A 23,731-nucleotide genomic window follows, 5' to 3' on the forward strand; every position below is an offset into this window, starting at 1 on the left:
GGGTAAACCTTTGGGTAGTAGATCAGCAGGGTTATCACCTGTGTGAATCTTAATAAGCTCTATATGTTTGTCTTCAAGCACCTAAAAAATGAAGAGATACATCACATCAATGTGCGTATTGGCATGAAAAACCAAATTCCATGCTAGTTGGATAGCCCTTTGACTATCAAAATTCAAAACTAGGCCCTCTGCATTGATGGCCAAATGTCCCACTAGACGAATAAGCCATATAGCTTGGGATTGACTTGGGAAGTATTTTGAACATTGGTTTTCCCCTTTGCATCATTTTTGTCTTTGTTTTCCATGGGCTTGACATTACGTCTAGCCCCTTGATGGAAATTGATGCGTGAATCAACCATGGTGTGATGGATTACTTCGCTAATAGTACTAGGTCGTTGAGAGTTGATGTATTCGGCCATCTCTTCAGGTAATCCCACACAGAATTGTTGCCTTTGCTCGACAAAGTCTATCTTTTGAAAGACAGTAGCCTTGAGATGTAAATCCCAAAACTTGTCTACATATTTGTGGATAGACTCATGGGAGAGGAGCTTCAAGCTACGCCATTCGGTAAGCACTTTGTCCTTTGCATCGCTTGCAAGGAATTGCTTCATGATGGAAACTCGTAGAGTTTTCCATGTCTTCGGGGCTTCACCATTGCCACGAAGGCTAGCCCACCATTGACAAGCTGATTTTTGGAAGTGCATAGCTACATGGCGTAGCTTGGAGGACTCTGTGAAGCCCTCATCTCCAAAGGCCGCATCAAATTGCTGGATGAAGGCCAACACTTTGTCGGTAGCACCGAAGGTGCCATCATAGGCAAGAAAAGAGATACTCTTTCCTCCCTCCTTGAACTTCTTTAGCTTTTGTGACCTTCGCCATGCAAGAAATGATTTGCGATGTCCTCCCCTCTTGTATTCTCTAGAAGAATAGCCATAACTTTCGTCGGAAGAGGAGAAAGGCGAAGAAGAAGGAGAAGAGGGTGACCTCTTCCTAGCCCTTTTCTTCCTTTGTTTCCTCTCTTGCCTTTCAGAGTGATGAGGAGAAGGACTATTTGTTGATCTCTTCCTCTTGGGAGGAGTGGGCGATCGTCTAGACCGCCGTCTTCGTGGAGCCACATCTTCAGAGGAACTTAAACTTTCATTGCTTTCTTGCTCTTTGGATTCCTCCTCTCGAATTGGAGAGAGTCTTCTTTTGGGGGTCTCTTCAAGAGGCCTCCTAAGCTCTCTCTCCTCTTGGAGAGGAAGGGAAATTCCATAAGCGCGAAGTTGTTGAGTAACTTTGGCTTGCAAAGCAGGGTTGCTCATAGCTTGCTGCAACCTAGTGACGAGATAATTCACAAACATGGGAGCATCATCATTAGCACCTTCATGTGAAAAATCAAAGCTATCAATGTTCATTCTACTCTCTTGATTATTGTCAGTCATGTTAACAAAATTTATGTATGTACTTAGTGTATGCTTTGGCAATTCAAAACCTTAGTTGTTGCCACTCATCTTAGCCTTTGAAAATCGGCTCTTAAGTATCTACACCCACGGCTCGAAGTGGTTAATTATAGAGAGTAGAGGAGTAGGTCTAACATAGCAGAGTTGCCAAGGGCTAGCTCCTTTCGGACTTCTTATGGCTCAATAATGGTAAAGCCGTAGGCAAGTCTAAAAAGACTCCATTATTAAGTCCAAAGCTCCCGAGGTGTGCACCATCCCCCACATAGTGGGCTCAACAAAACCGATATTAGATCCCAGTTCCACTTACCCTAATATAATTAACAACATCAACCATTTATAGGCTACTTAAGGACCTCTCTTCTTAAGCAAGAAAAGAGAAACCAATTGCTTTGATGCCAATGTAATGGAATTGGCCTATTTAATTTGAGAGTAGCGGAAATTAATGAGAGTACTTTTGAGAAATGACTTTGTGAGCATAGCGGGTGAACATAATTGAAGATAGCAACATAATCATAACAATTAGTTAACTTGGCATGAACAATACTTTTGCAAGAGAGAGAATTTAGAGAACATGACAATAGTTGTGGACCGGATTTATGTGGAGCCGGTCCCCCCTCCAATAGGCATTTGTATTATGATTTCTCCCATTAAGAGAGACTTGTTACAATACAATCTTTGTGTTCCTTGTGACCTAGGTGATGCAATGAAGATGGAAAGTTTCATGCATCACAAACATAACATAAAGTTGAAGAAAGCTTTAACTATCCCAAGCCTCAGTCCCAAGACCTCAAACACCTTCGAAGGTGGAGAGAGATAGCAGGGAATGAGGGTAGGGAAGAGGAAGAAGAAACATTTCGTAGGAGAAAGAATTAGTTCCTCACTTATCATAACTCTTGTTGCTAGCATACATAATAGCATAGTAATGAAGAAGAAGGAGATGGCAAGCTTAAGCATTGAAGCATGGCTCTTGGTTGGATTTGCACTCCATATCCAAGAGTGTTGGTGTAGGCTCTCAACCTCTACTTGCTTGGAGAAGGAGAGGGAGCTCTTGCACTTTGCATAGCACACAATGAGAGTGTTTGTGAGTGTGTGTGGGTGAGTATACCCCCTAATTAACCCCCCTCCTTGCTAGGTCGACCCCCTCTTCTAGCTCATCATTGAAGCTCATTGGTTCATGCCAAGCCTAGCCAATCACAAGCTTGAGCCATTTCTAGCAATAGGTGTAGTCTTTGGACAAGTGCCCCCCTTTCCCCTTTGAGAGAGAGGACTTGATAAATGCAAAAACAATTAGATAATTGTTGTAAATTATCATTGGACCCCTTTTAATCCTAGCCAATAGAGTTCAAGCACCTCATGGAGGTAACATGAGTAGGGCTTGACATGTGTCCCTGTTGCCTCTTTAAGCTTGGGCTTTCCTTGAGAGTGTGTGTGTGTGTGTGTTCTCTCTCTAGCCCCTAAGAAAAGGGCTCGCCCGCCCTCTTTGTAGGGATCTTTTTGACCTTTGGTGCTCAAGCACCTTAGTCATCAGGCATGACTAAGCACTTGGACTAGGGGTGTTCCCACAAGCATCTCAGGCAAGCATGTCAAAGAACCTCAAGCACCTTAATCATGCAATAGGTCAAGTACCTCAAGAACCTTAATCAAGCACCTCAAGCACGACAAGCACCTCGAGCTTGGGCCGGGTTCCCACCTCAAGCTCAGACCTAGCTTACCTAAGGTCAAAGGACTTTTACACACATTATTGGAGGTCTTCAATGAAGCTAACCCTAAGGTCTTATGCTCCATTGGTTAGCCTTGATCTTTGATAGACCATCTCTCATTTGGGCCCCTTTACTATTGGCCCCGTGTTGAGATAGATCTATAAGCACATATCTATATCTTAACACTTGTTCCCGTTCATTCTCCCACATTAAGTGATCAATTTAATATGAGAAAATCATTTGGGTTGGTTAGATATTAGATTTTATGACAATTGGTTATTGATTGTGCCTTTTATAATCCTCAAAGGCAAATCACAAATAATCAAATACTAATACATATGAATGCCATAGATCTTTTGTGATCGCTGTGTCGTGCATAAACATCGTCCTTTCATAGGGAATATATACACACCTATGTTATTTTCACGTGATCGATACTACTGACATGTGTACGTAGTGATTTGGAATGTCACAATGTCACCCAATTGATGCAAATGAACACAATGAGTACTAAGGCCTGTGTCACACACGTCCCCCCCGACGTGTGTGAGATTGAGGTGGCAAAAAGCCATTCGTTGAAGTGTGTGTCTGTTGCGCTGCGAAATCAACCGGGGCAGACCCCTCGCCCATCCTATCTTCATAGCGAACACACTCCAAAACAATAGCGCAAAGAGTGCGGAGTGGTGTTGAGCACCGACGTCGCACATCAGATGCGCACGCTACACCAGGTGGGCTATGCCCATTCGATGACTGTACACGATTATAAATAAAATCTTTACCTTTTGTCCTCCCGGTGTGACAACAAAGGCGCCCAAAGCTGCCTTTCAGGGCTGTGTCCCATGGCCGCATCTGACAAGGGCCTAATATACTAGATATGTGCCTCTTTATGTGATATCACAACCAGAGGAATTGTAAGTTTTGAATGTTAAGTTAGAGACCTTTTACCAACAACAACAAGGTGCTTCTTGATTGATTGAATCGCAAAAATATATCAGTAGGTAAAAGCACTCTTTGCTGTTGTTTCTGTGTTTTCTTGCAGAGAAATTCGGACAAATATTGTTCAAACAAGTCCGCGCGCAAGGCTCAACTCCGCGAGAGGCGACCTTCCCCAGCAAGCACACAAAGTACAGAGTTTTTGGGCCCAAATGCGAAGAGCCCTCTTCCATGTACAGAGCGCATCACCCAGATGCGACTCCAACATGAGCTTTTCCTGCACTAACCTCTAATTTCTGCTCTTGGAGGATCATGCTGGGCCCTCCAGCAGCAGAGCTCTCTGCTGGGCACAGAGAAATGGGACCTGAAAAGAGTTTGAAGCCAAGGGGAGGCAGGCGAAAGCTGTCTAGGAGTGATCATTGGGCACCCGGTCTCCTTTCTACTACCTCTGTGGCTTCTCCCTCAACACCAGCTGCTGCACCTTCTTCTGAAAGTGTTGTGTCTTCTAGTTATGCAGAACAAGATGCTGCTTACTTCCACTCTTATGCCCATGTGGGAATACACGAGGAGATGATCAAGGTAACAACGGTAGTTATTTTTTCAAGGAGCTCCATTTCCAGGTGCATTTAGCATGTGATCAGCAACGAGATATACAACTCAGTTTGTTTTACTTGAGAGCATCACTTCCAGATTTATTTAACATGTGATCCGCAACAGTCATGAGTCCATTGATACATCAGCACTCTTGTCTAGTCTCTATCCCAAATTGCATTTTTTTATAAATTTGGTGCATCTAGTGGAGCCTGTGTCGGTGAAACCGATGAGTTTTGCACCAAGCCTGTGGTGCCTGTGTCGGTGAAACTGATGATTTTTGCACCACACCTGTGGAACGAACTTGTCCATGTGAGTGCTTCCTGTGCAGCATATTGTGAAGTTGCACTCAATTATTGATGTGTGAGAGCACTTGCAGAGTAAGGGAGCTTTTTTGTGAGGAATGAAGACATGTATGTGGCTACATTTCAGGCCTTTGACCAATTTTAGATCTTTCTTCAAGTCAGTGCGAGTGAACTGAAAATAACTCTTTCTAGTAATCAATAGTAGCCAAAGTTGCACAAAGCTTGCAAGCCCTTGATTTTTTTTGAGGAGTATGCGTGTTGCTGTCAGGGCATCACATCAGAGAGGAGCTAAATTTGGACTAACATCTGCAGAGGAATGAAAGGAAATGTGTTCTTGGTGTTTGCAAAAGGCCAAAATGACCTATGAGACCTAAAGGTTACACCATCTGAATGATTGATATGACTCTCTGGCTATAGCTTGACAAATGCTAGTCTTTATGATGGCTGAGTATGCCCATCACCTCCGGAGGGTGATAGAAACTCAGCTCGTTGGTTTTGTAGAGTACGTTCAAAGCATGAATGACCTCTATATAAACCTGCACCTACTCTTGGGCACTGACGACGTGAGTAGGGATGTCATAGTTGTTGTCCAAGCTATGCATGATAAAGGTGATAATCTTTTTCTTCCTCTTTGGACAAGAAGCGAAGTTGAGATCACATATTGTCAAGTTTGGTTCTTTGCTCTTCGTAGGTTTGTAGTAGTATTCATTTTTCGATTTCGTATTTAGCTTATCTGAGGACTTAAGAATGTGTTTAGTTAGAAGTTGTTGTGTGAAGTTTGATTTCTAGGATTAAGTTTTTAAGATGTCTTATCCTTTTTTTGCTTAAAGTTGAGTACTTGTTTTAAGCCAAATACGTTGCGTCAACTTATTTTACACATGCCTTTTCTAAAAACATTTTTAAGTTAATAATGTTTTGTTTTATCTAGTTTTGTTTCGTAGCAAACAAAGTGATTTAGTTAGTTTGTTTGTTTGTTTTTGTTTTTCTTTTCTTTTCTTGTGTCCCTTGCTTTTATAGTGTTATGAGTGCTTTATTCTGAACTTATGAAGGTATATATATGATGTGGTATACTCCTCTCTGGTAATGAGGTGGGGGGCTCTTCAAAGGATTGGTTGGGACCCATTGGTGTGTCTTCTCTCTCCACTATCCCTCTTTCTTTGATAAAGATCTATATCTATATCTATATATTAGATCTATCATTCTCAATAGCATATCTTCATTTCTCCCCATTGTGCCTATCTACATCGAGAAATCTCACCCTTCAAAAACTTCTTTATTCATTTTGAGAAAGGAACTATTGTGCCTGTAGCTCGTTAGAGGAGTTGCTTTCAGTTATAGGGCATGAGAGGGGTGCAGAGCATGTGCCAGGATATCTCAGAGGTAGTATCAGCTGAGTGGCTCACACCTCTCGAGCCAGCAGCGCCCAGATGGATGGGAGCCTTCACGCGATTGGAGGTTCTCATCTCAGTTCGGGCTTGCTTAGAGATTGTACCCTCCTTGTTTTTTGAGATACAGGGTGAGGGACGCTTACACCGAGTTGCAAAAGAGGCCCCGCAGGTGGCAGAGCGCTGTTTTGAGAGGATCCGAGTGGTGGGCATCTGTGGGAGGACTTGCGTCATTTATCTTGACCTAGCAGCTCTTGAGACCGGACACTGGAGACTGTGGGCTTGGGAGAGTTGTCCACTGGTACAAGTACAGTGGGATCATGGAGAGTGGCTTTGGAGAGACCCATTCTCCTCTGCAGACCACCCAGGTGTCCCTTTCTTTCAGTACATTGTTCGATTGGGACGTCACATACTAGCAACACAGAGAGAGGGCTTGCCCTGCTGCAGCACCTCATTGGTAGGAGGAGGGTCTCACAACTGAGTTCTTGGCAGCTTTTTGGGAGAGGTTGTGGGACTCTAGACAGCCGAGGCAAGTCACTTTGTTCCAGTGGCTGGTCGCACACAGATCTACAGCAGTTGGGAGCTGGCTTGTACATAGTGGTCTCTCAGTCGCATGTGCAGCTTGTGACCATCTTGTGGAGAGTCAGCGTCACTATCTTTGGGACTGTCCTTTGGCAGAGCAGGTGTGGCTTCGTGTTCTTCGGCTGATGCCTACTCTTTCCATGGCTCGATAGTACACTTGGGGGGCAATTGCTTGGTCCACTCTCACGGGCCCGACACTACAATTTGAGCTATCTTCCACCAGCAGGATATAGTGATGCAGGGGGGGCGACCTACACTCCAGCCTGCCATAGAGCTTGCTCCACAGGAGTTGTGCAATGAGAGAGAGGAGTGTTGGGAGCTCATTAGTGGCCTTACACTTTGGTTCATTTGGCGGGCTTGTTGCTTTCGCATCTTTGAGGCTCGTCGTGTACCACCAGCAGAGACTGTTCACGATCTTTGGCTAGAGCTGATCCATACTCTCAGAGGACAGCTCGAGAGACTCCAGGGCAGCTCCAATTGCATTGGGAGCGTCGAGAGGCTTTCCTTCGACTCTGGCGTCTTGGGCCTTTTTTCACCATGGTCCAAGGTGCACTCAGTTGGCACTACTGTCCACCTGTGTGCCTTTTCCCTCCTCCCATTTCTTGATTTAGCCTCATTGTGCATATGCTGTTTTTTCATTGGGAGAGTCTCCCCATCATGATTGTTGTAGCCCTCTCTTGAAGAGGTGGTTGTAGCCCTATGGGTAGTTTCATTAACTAATAGAAGGATCTCTTTCTCGGGAAAAAAAAACTATTAATCACTCAAAGTCACATCCACTAACACAAGGTTAACAAAAAGGATTCTGATTGTGTAATTGCCTGAAATTGTCCAAATTCTAACACAAGGTTAATGAAAAGGATTTTGATTGCGTCATTGCTCGATTCTGTCCAATCTCTCAATTCCGTTGCCTTGGTATCATAGCTTGAATTTTGCACTATCAGCTAATCCTTCAAAATGTTTTGAGTTGGTGCTTTAAGTGGATCTCAATAAAAGACCCCCCATTCTGGAGCGGCGATTGGCAGTTGAGACGGAAGCACGAGCGCCAAGTCATCAGGGATCTGATTGCTTAGGGGTTCCGTTGCTTTTCTATGACATCAATTTGAGACTCCTTCCAAAGTGGATGATGAGAGGCTTGCCAAAACCATTGCAAAGGCTACCACAAAGGCTACATTGAACATTTCATGCACCAATTCCCGAGAAGATTTAGTTTTATAAGGATGATGGAAAGATGGATTTATTGTTTCTTCTTGGTTGCATCGATTCAATGCCTGCTTTGAGGTTCTTCCAAAGTTGAAAATATCGTGTCTGCATTTTACGCAAGATGCTAGCATCTGGAAGGAGTAGTGGATGGTAAGGCTCTCGGCTGCGCACAAGGTGGCCAATGGTGTGTCTATCTTGGTGACTTCTCTTAAATACAATTTGGAGGAGTCCCAAGAGGATCTGGAGGCATGGTTCTTGCCTCTACAGTACCTCAAGAGTCAAAAGGTTAAAAGAGGGACCGTTGGGCTTTGTCACAAAATGGTAAACTTGTTATGTTCTTATGTGAATCGAGAGTTGTAGTTAGGTGGGCAATTGAGAATGATAGATGAGGAGGGTTGGAGGCCTTTCTCTTTGGACTACTCAATCAAGCTCGACGTGGAGGCCAATGATCCAAAGATATTGTTCGAAGCCACAACTTGAGGAGATGAAGCGTAATAAGGGTAAGTAAATGGCATGAGGTTACTCATTCTCTCTCAATTCTATCAAAGGCAAGGAAAAGAACTCTAATAAGAATGGTGACAAAATATCAAATGAACTCTCCAAATCTTTCTTCTCAATCTAGTTCTCTCTCTAGGAGTTTTGGGTTGGTAGTTATCGAAAGAAGAACATGTTTTGTAAAAGCAACATAGGCGCTTTCATTGTCGTGTCAAGAGTCCTATTATCCTATGGTTTGTTCCTGATGATCTAATTGCATCTCTCTTTGGGTTTTTCCATATCTCTTGTATATGGACTTATGGTCGATTTTATGTAATGCAAAGGGTTAGAAGCCCCACCTTTTGCGCGCGAGAGAGAGAGAGAGAGAGAGAGAGAGAGAGAGAGAGAGAGAGAGAGAGAGAGAGAGAGAGAGAGAGAGAGAGAGATATGATTGTTTGTTTTAATGTAGGATCGTGTCCGTACAGAAACCTACAGAAATGCCATTTTCCAACATGCAGATCTTATTAAAGACAAGGTGAGAAGCTTTTGTGAATGCTAATGCTACCTTTGGTCTAAAATTATGTGGTTGTGTCACCACTTCTTTTTTCACTATGTTAATGCTAATTTTTACTCTCAATGTTTAGTAAGTTGTAATTTTAATGGCGTGTGAAAATATTGAGTAGAACTTGAGGACTTCCGCTAGTTTCATCAGCTCTTTAGTGTAAACTTTTTTGGCTATATATCGCTAATTTGGCTAGAAACACAATTTGAACCGTAGGGTTTTGGCTATAACTAGGAGTGAAATTTTACATACTGTCGCAAAACATACGAGCATTAGGTAAGATGTATAAACTTTTAAAGCCGAATTTGTAATTTTTTTTCTAAAAAATGTATTGTAAGTTTAAAAAATTATGTTAAAATTTAGAAAATTACCTCTCTTAAATGAAAATCACACTACAACTTATTAATCATTTTGACTTAAATAGTGTTTGAGAAGCTAATTTTGTTTCTAATACTATTATAAGCCTTGACAAAAATTTGCTAATTTTGCTCAAATTTTTTTAGTTTATCGCCAAACATTTGAGCAAGGTCCTATTGATTCTATTTATTACCATTGGTTTTTGAAATTTTCAACATGCTAACTTTATCCTACAAAGCTAGGGTTTCTTAGGCAAAAATGCTGATACACGGAAATTCCTATTGTTCTTAGGACTGAGGTAACTGCATTTTGTTACTTTCTTTTGGGTATTCTTACTGCACTTAGCTTTACGTCTAGTGAACCCAAGAATGTGTCTTTGAACAATGTTTACCTGACTTGTAACTTGTAAAGTTTAAGAAGGATTCAATGAGGAGATTTAAGTTAAATTCAAATGTTTGTAAATGATTGATTCAACTATATATTACCTTGCTTACTGCCAGATCTTTGGGTGTTTTGAATTGTAGGTGGTGGTGGATGTTGGCTGTGGTACAGGCATTCTTTCAATTTTTTGTGCTTATGCTGGAGCACGCAAGGTAACATATCAATTATGACACATGATAGATTCCAAATATTTAATCAAGTGATGGGGCAATTTTACTCAGCTTTTTTATTGCACAAGGCAATCAATGTTCATTTGCATGACAGAATTGCCATCTATCTAAAGGCATCGCTTGCAAACTTTCATTTGATTTGTTGTAGTGTGTCTCAGGTCTATGCTGTGGATGCAAGTGAAATTGCTATTCAGGTAATCTTTATGTTGGGAAGTGCTGTGGCATGCTGAAGCGTAGAATTTCAATTCATTTCGTCTAATATTTCTGATTGCATTGGCTAGAATTTTAGGCGTAAACAAGCTTTCACAAGCATGTTGGCTTTCATCTCACTAATGTGTTCAGCTTGACAACTCTGAAATTTTAACTTCTATAACGCTCCTACTTGCAAGTTTTGCACACTTTCATAGTTTTTTGTTGGTGATATGATGAAGATGATCTAGTTCTTCCTTGTGTATATATTTGCTGGTATATGTAACAAGCTGATGATGTTGCAGCCAACGTATGGACAGCAGACTGTATGGTAGATGATGTGCCAGGCTGTACAGATGCTCATCGACTGTAAGGATGCAGCTGGCTGTATGGACTCTGTTTGCTGATGAGGCATCAACGTGGATGCTTGTTAGGGCCATAGTGTCAGTTGTAAGCATATGAGTGGTCTCTCCGAGCAAAGAGTCGTTGTACCTTTTGTTGATCTATATAATAAAGATATAGCTGTAGAGGCCCCTACCTCTTGTTAAAGTTTAGGCATCTCAAGTGAACTGCCCAGTGTGAACCCAGTATTTATTTTGGCTTTTAGGGATTTATTTCACTTATTTGTCAAAGTCTGGGTAGGGCAATTTACTGAGGTTTCTATATAAGAAACCCTCAGCCCCCATTGTATTATTATCTGTTATCTCATTGCCTTGGTTGATTGGTTCAGTGCCTCTCTCTCTCTCTCTCTCTCTCTCTCTCTCTCTCTCTCTCTCGCCCCGTGCTTTCTCACCTTGGTCTACACGCTTCCGCATCGCCGACCTTGACATGGTATCAGAGCAGTGCGACTGAAGACCTTGGCAGCGCAAGGCAACCCGGAGGAGGAGAAGAAGAAGCCCTCGCCGACGGAAATGCCCTGCTGCCCTGGTGTTTCTGAAACGCTGCCCTGCCCTGCCCTCTTCCCTGCGTGGAAACCTGCCCTGCTGGCCTGGCGTTCTGAAACGCAAAGAGGAGAACGCCCTGCTGCCTGTTCTGCCCGCCTGCGCAGAGTTCTTCCCAGCTGCCTAGCGTTTCGAAAACACACCCAATAGCCCCCACCCTGCTGCAAAGCACCCCCCTGCTGCCTGTTTTTCAGCAGTGATTCCCCCGGCGGAATTGGAAGGCGAGTGCGGCAAGTGCAGAGGAGGTGGAGGAGGTGTGAGGCTTTGCGGCGGTCGTGGCGCAGCAAAGAGGGTCCGTGACTCTGTTGGAGCATTTTGGGAAGAGCAGCAAAAGAGGGTGTGGACAACCAACTAAAAGCTATGGAGAGCAGATCAGCCTTGGAGTTAGCGGCCTATGCACCGGCATAGTTCTCAAGGAGACCACCCAATTGTTTGGCTCGACATTGTGAAGTCAAAGGCAAATAGGCGAGTTTGATCGAGGATGATGGCATCGGCAAGCTTGATACGGATGGCAGTACCAGTACTCAGTTAGCTGCCTCGGTACCCGAGAGATACGACCACAGTTATGATTGTGATTCGACGCTTTGTTTGGCTTGGGAGTTGGAAGGCAAAGGCAAAAGCAGGAATTCACTTGAAGACAAAGTCAAAGGCAAGCTGGACACCGTAATAAAGATTTGACAGAGGAGGTCGGCATGGCACATGTGGCGGTGGCCACAGTGGCCTCGACGTCAGATTTCTAGTCTAAGTGAAGGTGTCACCACTAGCTTCAGCCAAAGAGAGGCTTGTGAGTGGCAGAGGGGCAAACAATGCTCCCCATGATTGATTTGGACCCTTGTATAGGAGTTTAAGTTATTGGTGTTTGGACTTGTAGGTCGGAGTTCAAGGCACATGCATGTGGGAGGGAACCAATCAGGCGTATTAAAGACACTATGGATGGGCGTTGCCAATCCATTGTTGTTGGTCGGATCATGGACAGGATGTGTTCCAAGGTTCATTGTCTTGGAGTGTTCTATTTTGCACGTGATATGTTCACAGTTCACAGTTCACGAATGGGGATTATTTTGCACGTGATATGTTCACAGTTCACGAATGGGGATTATTGGACGTAGTCTTGTCCAAGTTCAGATTTTCTACAGAGGCAACCGATGCTCAAGATGGCATTTCTTTTAGGTACAAAGTGTAAGGATTCTAGTCGCTAATCCTTAATTAAGTACTTAAACTCATGATTAAGACTTAAGAAACTGAAACTGAACTTAGAACAAGACTTAGAAGACTCCGTGTTTGATTGATTGAAAGTGTGATACAAGGGTTCCTTTTATAGGAATTGAATAGTCATCAGTGAAGAGGCATGTCTCTTTGTGAAGAGACATGACTTTAGGCGAAAAGACACATCCTTTCGGCGAAGAGCTGCAACCATTGGGTGAAGAGTCGCATCCGTACGGTGAAGAGGTGTGACCAGTCGTCGAAGGAGTGTGGCTTTTGGCGAAGAGGTATGTCTTTTGGGCGAAGGGGTGTGACCATTCGAGAACAGGAGTCCTCCTGGGTTAGTCACACTTCGCATCTGCATCTGTAATGAATCAAGAAGAGTGTAACAAGTCACAATCGTGACACAGAGTTGAGGAGAGCAACACCGAGGTGTATCCATTAGTCTGCAGCTGCTGCTGGGGTGTCCATGGTAGCTTCTTCATCGATTTGGTTTCAGTAGTGATGTCCACTATGAGTTGCAGAGAGGGTGTTAAAGTTCAAGTGAGAACTGCCTAGTGTGAACCGAGTATTTATTTTGGCTTTTAGGGATTTATTTCACTTATATGTCAAAGTCTGGGTAGGGTAATTTACTGAGGTTTCTATATAAGAAACCCTCAGCCCCATTGTATAATTAATGTTATCTCATTGCCTTGGTTGATTGGTTCAGTGCATCTCTCTCTCTCTCTCTCTCTCTCTCTCCCGTGCTATCTCACCTTGGTCTGCACGCTTCCACATCGCCGACTTTGACACCTCTAGGGTTGATCACTCTGGTGGAAGTCCGCTCTCCCATGTTTCTCTTCTCACAAGAGGAGTGATCACTTCATCTAGATAGAGTTGAATTTGGACAATCGTGGAAGCAACTGAGAATCACCAAAACAAAGCATCAGGGTCAAATTCTATGGACGTGGAATATTCTGTTTACTTGTTTCGAGAGTTGCAAACTACTATCATATGTCTGTTGTAGGTGTTCTGCTATTTAGTGATTTGAAATTGCAAGTTGTGTCTCAAGTTTCTTCAGTTCTCTATCGCCTGTCAAATTAGTGGCAGACTCCAGCCCGTTTCAGTGGTATCAGAGCTAAGCACTTCTCTTGTTCTCACAAGAGGAGTGATCACTTGATCAAGATGGCATTAGGGCCGTATTCGATAACCAGGAGAGTAACTATGGGAGGAACCTAGAATCACTAGAACAAAGAAGTGCCCTGATCAAATTCTTGGATAGGGAATATCTTATTGGCTTGGTTTGAGATTTGCAAGCTGCTATCACCTTGGAACAGTATCCTAAATTCGAATTTCGTGGAAGGTGATGGCTTTAGAGCCTTTTTTGATCTATTATCTTGTACTCTACCCCCACAAACTATGGGTTCTTCTTGACAGACTGTTCTGCCAGTTTCTCTCTCACTGTTCTACATATTTCCATTGCTTCTTGAATTCCTCCGAGCACTTCACTTGTCTGTACCGTGGCTAATGAAACCTCTGTGAGATTCTGTGACCACTTGCCTATACGATTCATACAGCCTCCATCAAGTTATAACCACTCTTTTGGAACCTGTCCTCTTATGTGGTCTGGATTTTAACCTTACTATCTTCCATTTATGCTTCAAGGGTGTAAACCCTTAAAGAATGGAGGTTTCACGGTCAAGTTTGATACCTTTCTGGATGTCAAGAAACACCACCAAGGGCTTACAAGTTCAACAGTTTGATGCTGTCTTAAACAATGGCAATCCCACAAATGATTCCCAGATTGCTAGAGTTGTCGGATGCTTAAAGTGGAATGCTTTACAATGGTAGCGCATTCATTGCACGCTTAAAAAAAGGGCGCGTGGAAAAAGAACAATCTCCCTCGATTACGCTTGCAAAACAGACAAAAAATAACAATTCAATAGACACCGACTCCATTGAGACATGCCATTGACCATGGCACACAAGAAAAGCACAATCTCAAAGGATGAACTTGTTATAGTTTTGGCATCTCAAGTGAATTGCCCAATGTGATCCCATTATTTAGTTTGGCTTTTAGGTATTTAAATTTTATTTTACTTATTTGTAGGGCACTTTACTTAGGTTGCTATATAAGCAACCCTCAGTCCCCATTGTATTATGGTTGGCTGGTTCAGCAGTCTCTCTCTCTCTCTCTCTCTCTCTCTCTCTCGCTTTCTCCCCTTGGTCTCTACGCTTCCGCATCATCGACTTTGACATGGTATCAGAGCCTTGGTGGAGCAAGGTGGCAATGAAGAGAACACTTGTGAGGAGAAGCCGCACAGAGAAGAGCTCGGTGAAGAGAAGATCGGTGTTGTGAAATGCAAGCAAAACCGGCGTTGTGGCTGCATTTTGGAAGGCCCCTTGGCTCAATAAGGCTGTGGCAATGAGCGTTTTTGAATTTCTCCATAGTTGGCCATACTCTCCCTCTATCTGCAAATGGCATTTTGATATGCTCATAAAATTGGAGATTGGCTACGGCTGTAGAAGACCGCTTTGCAGAGTGCATTTTGAAACGTTGTAGGTATGGGAGGCACTCGCAAATCAGCATCTTGAAAGGCTATGCTAAGGGAGCTCTTTGTGGGACGGCGTTTTGATATGCTGTGTGTTCAAAAATATTTTTCAAGGCAGCGTTTTGATATGCTATGTGTGGAAAGAGTCTATTCAAGGCAGTGTTTTGATATGCTGTATATGAGGAGCCTTCCTTGGGACATTGTTTTCAAAGCTCCTTGAAGATTGTTCTTGCGGTGGTCCCCATTGGCAAAGGCAATCGGTTTGTTCAACTTGGCTTTGGAAAGAGCATGGACCTGTACCCAATTAGTGCGCTAAATGATGGATTTCAACTTGAATGACATCAGAGTTACCTGAGATCTCGTGAATTTGAACCGAAGGACGGCCTTGCGGTTTCTTCGTCTTCTTCTTGGGGCAATCTTTGATTTGGTGGCCCGTCTGGCCACATCCGAAGCAAGTCCCCCTTCTTCACTGCATCAGCAAATTTTTGGCTTTCTTCTTCTCCTGAGAAGATCTCGACGGTGATTTTGACTTATGCTGGAATCGGGGTCGCTTCCCTCGAAGCACCCTCACCGGATTGATGGTCTGCATTTCTTTTCTTCTCATAATTCGCACCATTTATTAAATGGAACGTCGTCCTGGCCTTTGCCGCTGCATCCTCGACATCAGTCGGGGCTTTATCCTTAATTAAGGCCCAACGGTAGTCCTCATGTAATCCAAGCAGATACATGTGCGCAGCGTGCGTAGAATCCACCTTGCAGAAGGTGAGCACCTCTTTGAAAGTTGTCGTATACTTATCAAAAGACAGAGTTTTCATCGAAAGACTCTGCAGTTTGACATAAGCTTTCAAAGGGTCCATCTTAACGAAATCCCTCTTGAATTTCACACAAAAATCAGCCCACGTCGTAGGCTTCTCTGTCATGTCGCGCCACAAGGTAAGCGTCTTACTGTGTAGATAGAGAGGAATCGTCTAAATCCTCTGTTCATCACCATGGAGATCAAAGTATGTGGTCCACTGGTGCAGCCAGTTATTTACGGCCACTTCCGTACACTCCTCTTCACCTGAGAAATTTGTAGTTTTGTACGGATTCGTGGTAGTCGGACCACCCTGTGAACGCCCAAAAGCAGCAATCTTCATCCGCAATTGCTGGAGATGGGTTTCGCCCTCGGAAATACGCGCAGTCGTCGATTGAGCCATATTTTCAAGAGTAGAGAGTCGGGAACTGAGCCCCTGCTCGACCCCTTCGAGAGAGGCCAAGCGAAGGTTCGTCTGAACATTCGCGTTTTCCAGAGCGGTAACACGCTAGTCGAAACTCTGGAAAGTACTTGTAATCCATGTGTAGAGAGCATGCGTGAATGGAATTTGGATGTTACCTGGCGCGTCATCACGCTGCACATCGGAGCTGGAGGAATCCATGGCGAAATGCGTGAAAAACTGGAAGTTTCATGCAAAACCGGGCCTTTCCTGCACTTTTCGATCGCGAAAAGTTGAAGTGCGAGGAGCTCCACGCGTAGACGTGAGCGTCTGAAGGCGAGCAGGTGATGGCGGGGACGCGAGAGTGCGAGCAGATGGGAGAGAGTAGGCTCGAGAGAGGAGCAGAAGAGGAAAAATGAAGTTCTCTGTAAACTTCCAAGTCTCTGAAAGTGAGTTTTTTAATAAACTCAGGTTTTAGACCATAATTTAAAAAAAACCCAAAATGTTTTGGCCACTTTTAAATAAATAAAGTGGTCACTCGAGTTAAATAAACCAAGGCCAAATGATAGCGTAAAAGAAAACTCCAGTGCTGTCTAAAAAAAATCGAGCGCTCTCGCTGCCGCATGGATGCCGCGTGGAAAAGAAGGGGATGCCTCCTCGCATGTGCCCATCCGTGGTCGACACACGAAACCAAAGCCACGCAGATGCCAGCACTATGTGTTTGTCCACGTTGGAAAAAAAAACAGCAACGCAAAGTGCCTCGTCATCTTTTGCAGACTCAAGGCTCGCTCACAGAGAGAGGTAGTTCTCTCTCTCTCTCTCTCTCTCTCTCTCTCTCTATATGCTTTGCACAGAGGGACTTACAGAGAGATTCAGAAGGATATAGTATGCTAAGTTTTAATCTAAAACCATCGATTTAATAAGTAATCCTCCAATTTCTATCAAGAATCAATAGAATCCACTGAAAAATTCTATTTTCAGCATTTTTGCCTGTCAGACTGCTGAATTTATAAAAAATAAGCGAGCAACCCATTAAATTTCACCTGCACACGAGCTTATGAGAAGAAAATAATTAGTTAAACTGTTAATTCATCAAAAATTACATAAAACAGTGATTATCCGAGTCGAACCAGCCCGTAGGTGTGCACACGGTCCTTCGTGCAGCCAAGCCGGCTCTGTTACCATGAAACGAACGAGGAGGAAGGATCTCCCGGCTACACAGGCCGCCTACAGATCATAGTTACCGGGGAACGCGTTCCGCAGGCCCTAGAAGGCCGGAACGCCGTTCCCTCCCCCTCTGCCAAGCTGGAACGCCCCGGAACGTTTTGCTGTTCCGGGTGACCACTTGATACCAGAACGGCTGGTCAGAACGGTCCGGAACGGCCTCCGAATGGCCCGGATTGGCCAACTCTCAAAAATGGGAAGAAATAGGCAGTTTTTTGCAAATTTGCAATGAACATTAGGTGTTTTTTTAGTGTGCAAGGACTCAAAAATTAAAATGCACCCCCTCACACCCATTCCCTTCTCAAGCATTATTTGGGTGTTTTTTATGCCTCCCGTTCCGCGCCGTTCCCGTTCCGGACCCCTGGCCGTTCCCCCGTTCCGCGAGGGTCCCCGTCGCCGTTCCCGTTCCGCGTTCCGGGTAACTCTGCTACAAATACATGTCGGACGAACCAATCGACCATAGCCACCATCTGGCAGCCCCCATGTGTTGGGGCCAACGACCGAGGACATAGGCGTGCACCTGTAAGACCGGGTGTCCCATACCACCCGGCCTCACCTCCTCGAGGTGACCTCGCGGGCTAACCACTGGCACTCTGCTAGTGGGGGTCGATAACTGTAAATGAGGCCTGGGCCATCCTTTTATAATAATGGCCGACCACACTGGCTGTGTTCACACTACGTCCGCTCGGACACTGGACGCCCATCCCAACGGCATCTGGGCTAGATTCCCTTTCTTGTGAGCAGGACATAACAAATAGGCTCCTTACTTATAGGGGATAAGCACACATATGACCCATCATGTAGAGACACGTTCTTTAGGCGAATAGACACGTCCTCTAATGAAACACTACAACCATTCGATGAAGAGGCACAACCGATCAGCGAAGGGACATAGTTGATTGTTGAAGGAGTGTGGCTATTTGTTGAAGAGGCATGTCCTTTGAGGAACAGTCAAGGTCTCTTTGCTTGGTCATTCTTCGAATATGTATCCATGATGAACGAGGAACAAAGAAGGTGGTGTGATGGGAATCACAAATCAATACATTCCCTCCCATTTCGAATAAGTGCCTCTATCAAACAAATTCCTTCTAATGTTGATAATATTCTGGAAAAGAATTGAATCTTCGAAAGTCTTCAATCTTCAAGCTATTGGGAATTTTTTGGTTCTTAAAAGCATGTTTCTTAAACCGCTTTGCTTTCTTTGCTGACTTCCATGTAATTGCATCATTCAAAGACTTCTTTGCTATATTTTGCTTCAAGAGATTGCCCATTAGAGGAGAAAGTTCCGCTTGAGTTACAATGGAATCTTGAATTATAGGCAAATAAGGCCGTTGTTGCACAATATTCGATGAAGAAGCAAACATCCAAAGGGACCTTCAAAGGAGATGTCTTCAACTTTCGAAACCACTGGAGAAGAAGGCTCGGATGAAGAGGACTTCACACTAAGGCTCCAATCATCATAAATCCCAATGTTCTTCAGAATCACCTTCAAAAACTATAACTTTAGAGCTTGCAATTGGCACATCAAATGCTTCATCGAACAAAGAATCGAAGAAAGCATAATCATCTTCAAAGAAAGAATTTGCAACCGCGTCTTTATCCTTCAAGGCTACATCATTGGAAGATCTCTCTATTGTTTCACCATCTTTGTTTGTCATAACAGACTCATCCGAAATAAACAAGGAATCTGAAGAATTCATTCATAATCCAAGCTTCATCTACATTTGTAATCAGATTTATTGCATAATCAACTCCAATAGATTGATGTACTTGTAAGCTAAGGGTTTAATAGCTATCTCTGTACTATGAAGTCCTTGTAAAGCTATCTCATGTCCATCTTTGAATAGATTAATACTATGTCCTCGAAAATTGATAGCTGGATCGTATGGGAATAACTGATGTTGACCAAGCATCATGTCATATTGAGTCAAAGGCACAACTTCAAAATCCAAGTTATGCTCGTAGTCTTGGATGACAAACTGCAACAACTGAATTGTCTCTTCACATTATATGACTACCATTGGGTTGGCAAGCAAAGTTGTCAAACCAATTGAATGTTGACGAAGTATTGGAGTAAATGCTATCCACCAAGACATTGATGGAGCGACCATTAAGAATTCCAAGGAGGCTGACAACTCGGTTCGAGAGAGGCTCCAAAACCTGAGAGTTGAATTGAGCATCCTTCATAAGGATGGTTGTATCCGTTGAGACACGAATTGTGCTCACACACTTTTCCTTTGTTCTTATGTCACGTGACACATCCAACCCTATGTGTCCGTGGACAAGCTACTGCATGACCAGGTTTCAGTTCAATCAAGTCAGTCTAGAATAGGAAGTAATCTGGCACTTTTGTGAGTCTATTCGCAGACCGTGCATGTCCAGACACTTAGATTAGATGCATATCCTATGGTTGCACACAGCATGATCATCAAATTTCCATCAGAACCCATTAGGAGCATTTTTATAGTGCATAGACCTATTTTCCCTATTTTTGACATTTTTCACTTATTATTTTTAAGTGACTTTTGTTGGGAACTAGGTAGGGCAAATTTACTAAGTTTTTGCACAGCAGATCAGCCGCGGCGACCACAGCAGGCAGCAGATCCACTAGCGTTAGCAGATTCTACAGCAGTTAGCAGATTTCCACCGCAACAGAAGATTTTCAGCCCTAGCGTTTTTGCATCTGCAAGACACCTCAGCATTTTTACAGATCTTCGCGACGGAATCAGCCCTAGACTCAGCGTTTTCAGTTTTCAAAAGTCGGTACCCACAGTAGAACCCCCGAACCTCCAAATCTCACCTTCCCGCAGTAGATCCTCGCCGCACGGTCGGATCCCGCGAAGTTTGCAGTTTCAACCCGGAAGCATCTGCGTTTTCAGCGCGTCATCGTTGCATCGTCGTCACCGACATAAAGTCAGAATTCAGCACATAAAGAGTTGCAGATTTCAGCCCTTAGCATTTTCAGATTTCAGCCCGTCTCGTCGTCGTCCTCATCGTCGTCAACATCGTTGGCAAGTCTAAAGCATTGTAGAGATTTGTGCAATCAATAGTAGACCACTCTCGCCATAGAGAGTGGGGCCTTCGGAGGAGGGTTTGACAACATTCTGGTGTCGTATTCTCTTCTATCTCTATCTCTCAGTCTCATGCACCTTCATTCACAGTGTTCATCCACTTTGTTTGTGTCCATTGCACTCTCTCACTAAAGGAATGGAAGGCTCTCCCTTCCGTAAGTAAAACGAACCCTTGAGCACAATTCGGAGCACTCATCTTGAGCAAGTTCAGCATTCACTTCCCCTGCACCCTACATTTGTGTTAGAGCTTTGGCAGTGTTCTGTATCACTCGAGGAAAGAACCACAAAATTTTTATTTTTATTTTGCTTGTTGTGGTCGCATGTAACCCAAGTCCTCTTGGGCGTGTCGATTCTTAATCGTGTTTTTGAAGAATGACAGGAAACCCAAGAAAGAAGGGCTTGTCCAGCCTCCCCTTGTGCCTCTTTTCACTCATTGAGAGCGGACCATACACTTAGCGGCCGGCCAATCGACGTGAGGAGGGAAAAAGCAACCTTGGTGTGAGTGCAAGGCCGCCAAGAGGTGTGTCCGCGGAAAAGAGAAGAACTCGGGTGAAGAAAAGATTCCTTCTCTAACACAGATTGCAAGCGAAAGAAGAACCTCAAGAACCTCAAGACCCTCAAGAACCTCAAGAATCAAGACCCCCAAGAACCCAAGAACCAAAGACCCACAAGAACCCAAGTTCCTCGTGAACTTAAGAACCCAAGACTTCAGTGGATGGTCATCACTCGAAGCGGAATGAATACTTCTCTTGGAGGTGGTGAGCATGGGAGTGGCGAAGAAGAGTTTTCCTCACCAGGAGGTTTTTCCGACCCTTCTCTATCCACGCCAAAGATTGCACCAGATCCTATGGAGGCATTCGACAAGATGATGATGGACAGAAAGTTAGAACGCGAAGCAAGAAAAGCAAAAATAGAGCGTGAACACGAAGAAAGAATGGCAACCATAGAGCATGAGCACAATGAAAGGAAAGCCGCATTGTTCCAATTCTTTTCTCAAGTGCATGCACAAATGCAAGAGATACGGGAAAAGGAGACTCTCTCAGTCTCTTCTTTTTCAAAGCATGACACATGATAAGTAAGATGAATTACATGATAATGATGAGGATGATGATTTGGATGACAAGGATAAGCATGATGATTTGCATGATGATCAAGATGTGATTTCTCACAAGCATGATGATTTGCATGATGAAAGATGTGATTTCTCACAAGCATGATGATTTGCATGAAGATAATGTGATTGTTCACAAGGATGATGTGTTAGTTGATCCTTTCTCTAGTGAAGCTAACCTCAATGCAGATTCGATCAATCACGAAGAACCGATCTTGGCTCTCGAGTCGAGGTCCACAGAACCCCCACAGGAAGATTCGATCAAACACGAAGAACCGATCTTGGCTCTCGAGCCTAGGTCTAGAGAACCCCCACAGGAGGACGGTTTGGCACTCCGTCTCTATGTTCATCTACATTGCATGCACGGTCTTTAAAGAAGACTATAATTTTTCCAGTCACTTTTCATGGAATGGGTATGTTCATGTTTTTGTGTTGGAAGTGGTTTCAGAAATTTTCAGCCTCGGAGATTCTTAAGAAGGTAGACGCATGACTATAGACGAAGTTGAAGCATTGAATGAGCCACAAAAGACTTTGTGTCGCTTTCGGTGCGGCCCAAAGAAGCAAGCATTGCGGACCTTTATGAAGTTCAAGTATCGCACGACCCACACATCAGAGTGGGCCGACGAAGAGTCCTTTCCAGGATTCCGGATGTTATTGGCGATATCCCTCGACGCCATATAGTTCGGTTTCAGTACCTCACTTTGAAAAGGAGGGGATGTCACGTGACATATCCAACCTTATGTGTCCGTGGACAAGCTACAGCATGACCAGGGTTCAATTCAGTCAAGTCAATCTAGAATAGGAAGTGATCTGGCACTTTGTGAGTCTGTTCGCAAACCGTTCATGTCCAGACACTTAGATTAGATGCATATCCTCTGGTTGCACACAACATGATCATCAGATTTCCATCAAAACCCATCAGGAGCATTTTTATAGTGCATAGACCTATTTTCCCTATTTTTGACATTTTTCACTTATTATTTTTAAGTGACTTTTGTTGGGAACTAGGTAGGGCAAATTTACTAAGTTTGTATATATAGAAACCTAGCGCTAGCACTTTCTGGTAGAAGAGCCAGCAGGAGCACCTTGCTCAACAGGCAACTTCTCAGCAAGACCCCCCCCCCCCCCCCCCCCCCCCCCCCCCCCCCCCCCACAACACCCAGCAAGGCCTAGCGTTTTTGCGATACAACATCAACACTGGCATTTTGCCACCATAGACCAGCCCGGGCGTTTTTGCACAGCAAATCGGCCCCGGCGACCACAGCAGACAGCAAATCATTAGCGTTAGTAGATTCTACAGTAGTTGGCAGATTTCCACCGCAGCAGAAGATTTTCAGCCCTAGCGTTTTTGCATCTGCAGGACACCTCAACGTTTTTGCAGATCTTCGCGACGGAATCAGCCCTAGACTCGGCGTTTTCAGTTTTCAGCAGTCAGTACCCGTAGTAGAACCCCCGAACCTCGCAGATCTCACCTTCCCGCAACAGATCCTCGCTGCACGGTCAAATCCCCCGAAGTTTGCAGTTTCAGTCCGGAAAACGCAGATTTCAGCATCTGCGTTTTCAGCGCGTCATTGTTGCATCGTCGTCATCGACATCGTCACTGACTAGAGTCAGAATTCAGCAGATAAAGATTTGCAGATTTCAGCCCTTAGCATTTTCAGATTTCAACCCGTCTCGTCGTTGTCCTCTTCGTCGTCGACATCGTCCGCAAGTCCAAAGCATTGTAGAGATTTGTGCAATCAATAGTAGACCACTCTCGCCATAGAGAGTGGGGCCTTCGGAGGAGGGTTTGACAACATTCTGGTGTCGTATTCTCTTCTATCTCTCTTGCTCTGTCAGTCTCATGCACCTTCATTCACAGTGTTCATCAACTTTGTTTGTGTCCATTGCACTCTCTCACTAAAGGAACGGAAGGCTCTCCCTTCCGTAAGTAAAAGGAACCCTTGAGCACAGTTCGGAGCACTCATCTTGAGCAAAGTTCAACACTCACTTCCGCTGCAGCTTACATCTTAGTAGGAGCAAGGGTTTTTGGGCGATAAGTTTTGAAAGCAGTTGCTTTCAGGGCCAAGTGCCTGTAAACATGTCGCCGAATGTGAGCTAGAGCACACATTTTATGAGTGGGGACA

General features: G+C 44.1%; 1 protein-coding gene across 1 annotated transcript in view; it reads left to right on the plus strand.

Annotated features, from left to right (window-relative positions):
• The first annotated feature begins 4,109 nt into the window (after positions 1-4,109).
• PRMT6 (protein arginine methyltransferase 6) overlaps positions 4,110-23,731 on the plus strand; it is a 49,831-nt gene continuing 30,209 nt past the window's right edge. Inside the window, exons 1-4 of the mRNA XM_086510487.1 lie at positions 4,110-4,654; positions 9,082-9,147; positions 10,056-10,124; positions 10,301-10,336. Of these exons, the coding sequence (XP_086366613.1) occupies positions 4,388-4,654; positions 9,082-9,147; positions 10,056-10,124; positions 10,301-10,336 (438 nt within the window). The 5' untranslated portion in view covers positions 4,110-4,387. The remainder of the gene's footprint in view (positions 4,655-9,081; positions 9,148-10,055; positions 10,125-10,300; positions 10,337-23,731) is intronic.

This window comes from Adiantum capillus-veneris, chromosome 4 (assembly GCF_014529385.1).
Source record: "Adiantum capillus-veneris isolate H3 chromosome 4, ASM1452938v2, whole genome shotgun sequence".
Classification (NCBI taxonomy): domain Eukaryota; kingdom Viridiplantae; phylum Streptophyta; class Polypodiopsida; order Polypodiales; family Pteridaceae; genus Adiantum; species Adiantum capillus-veneris.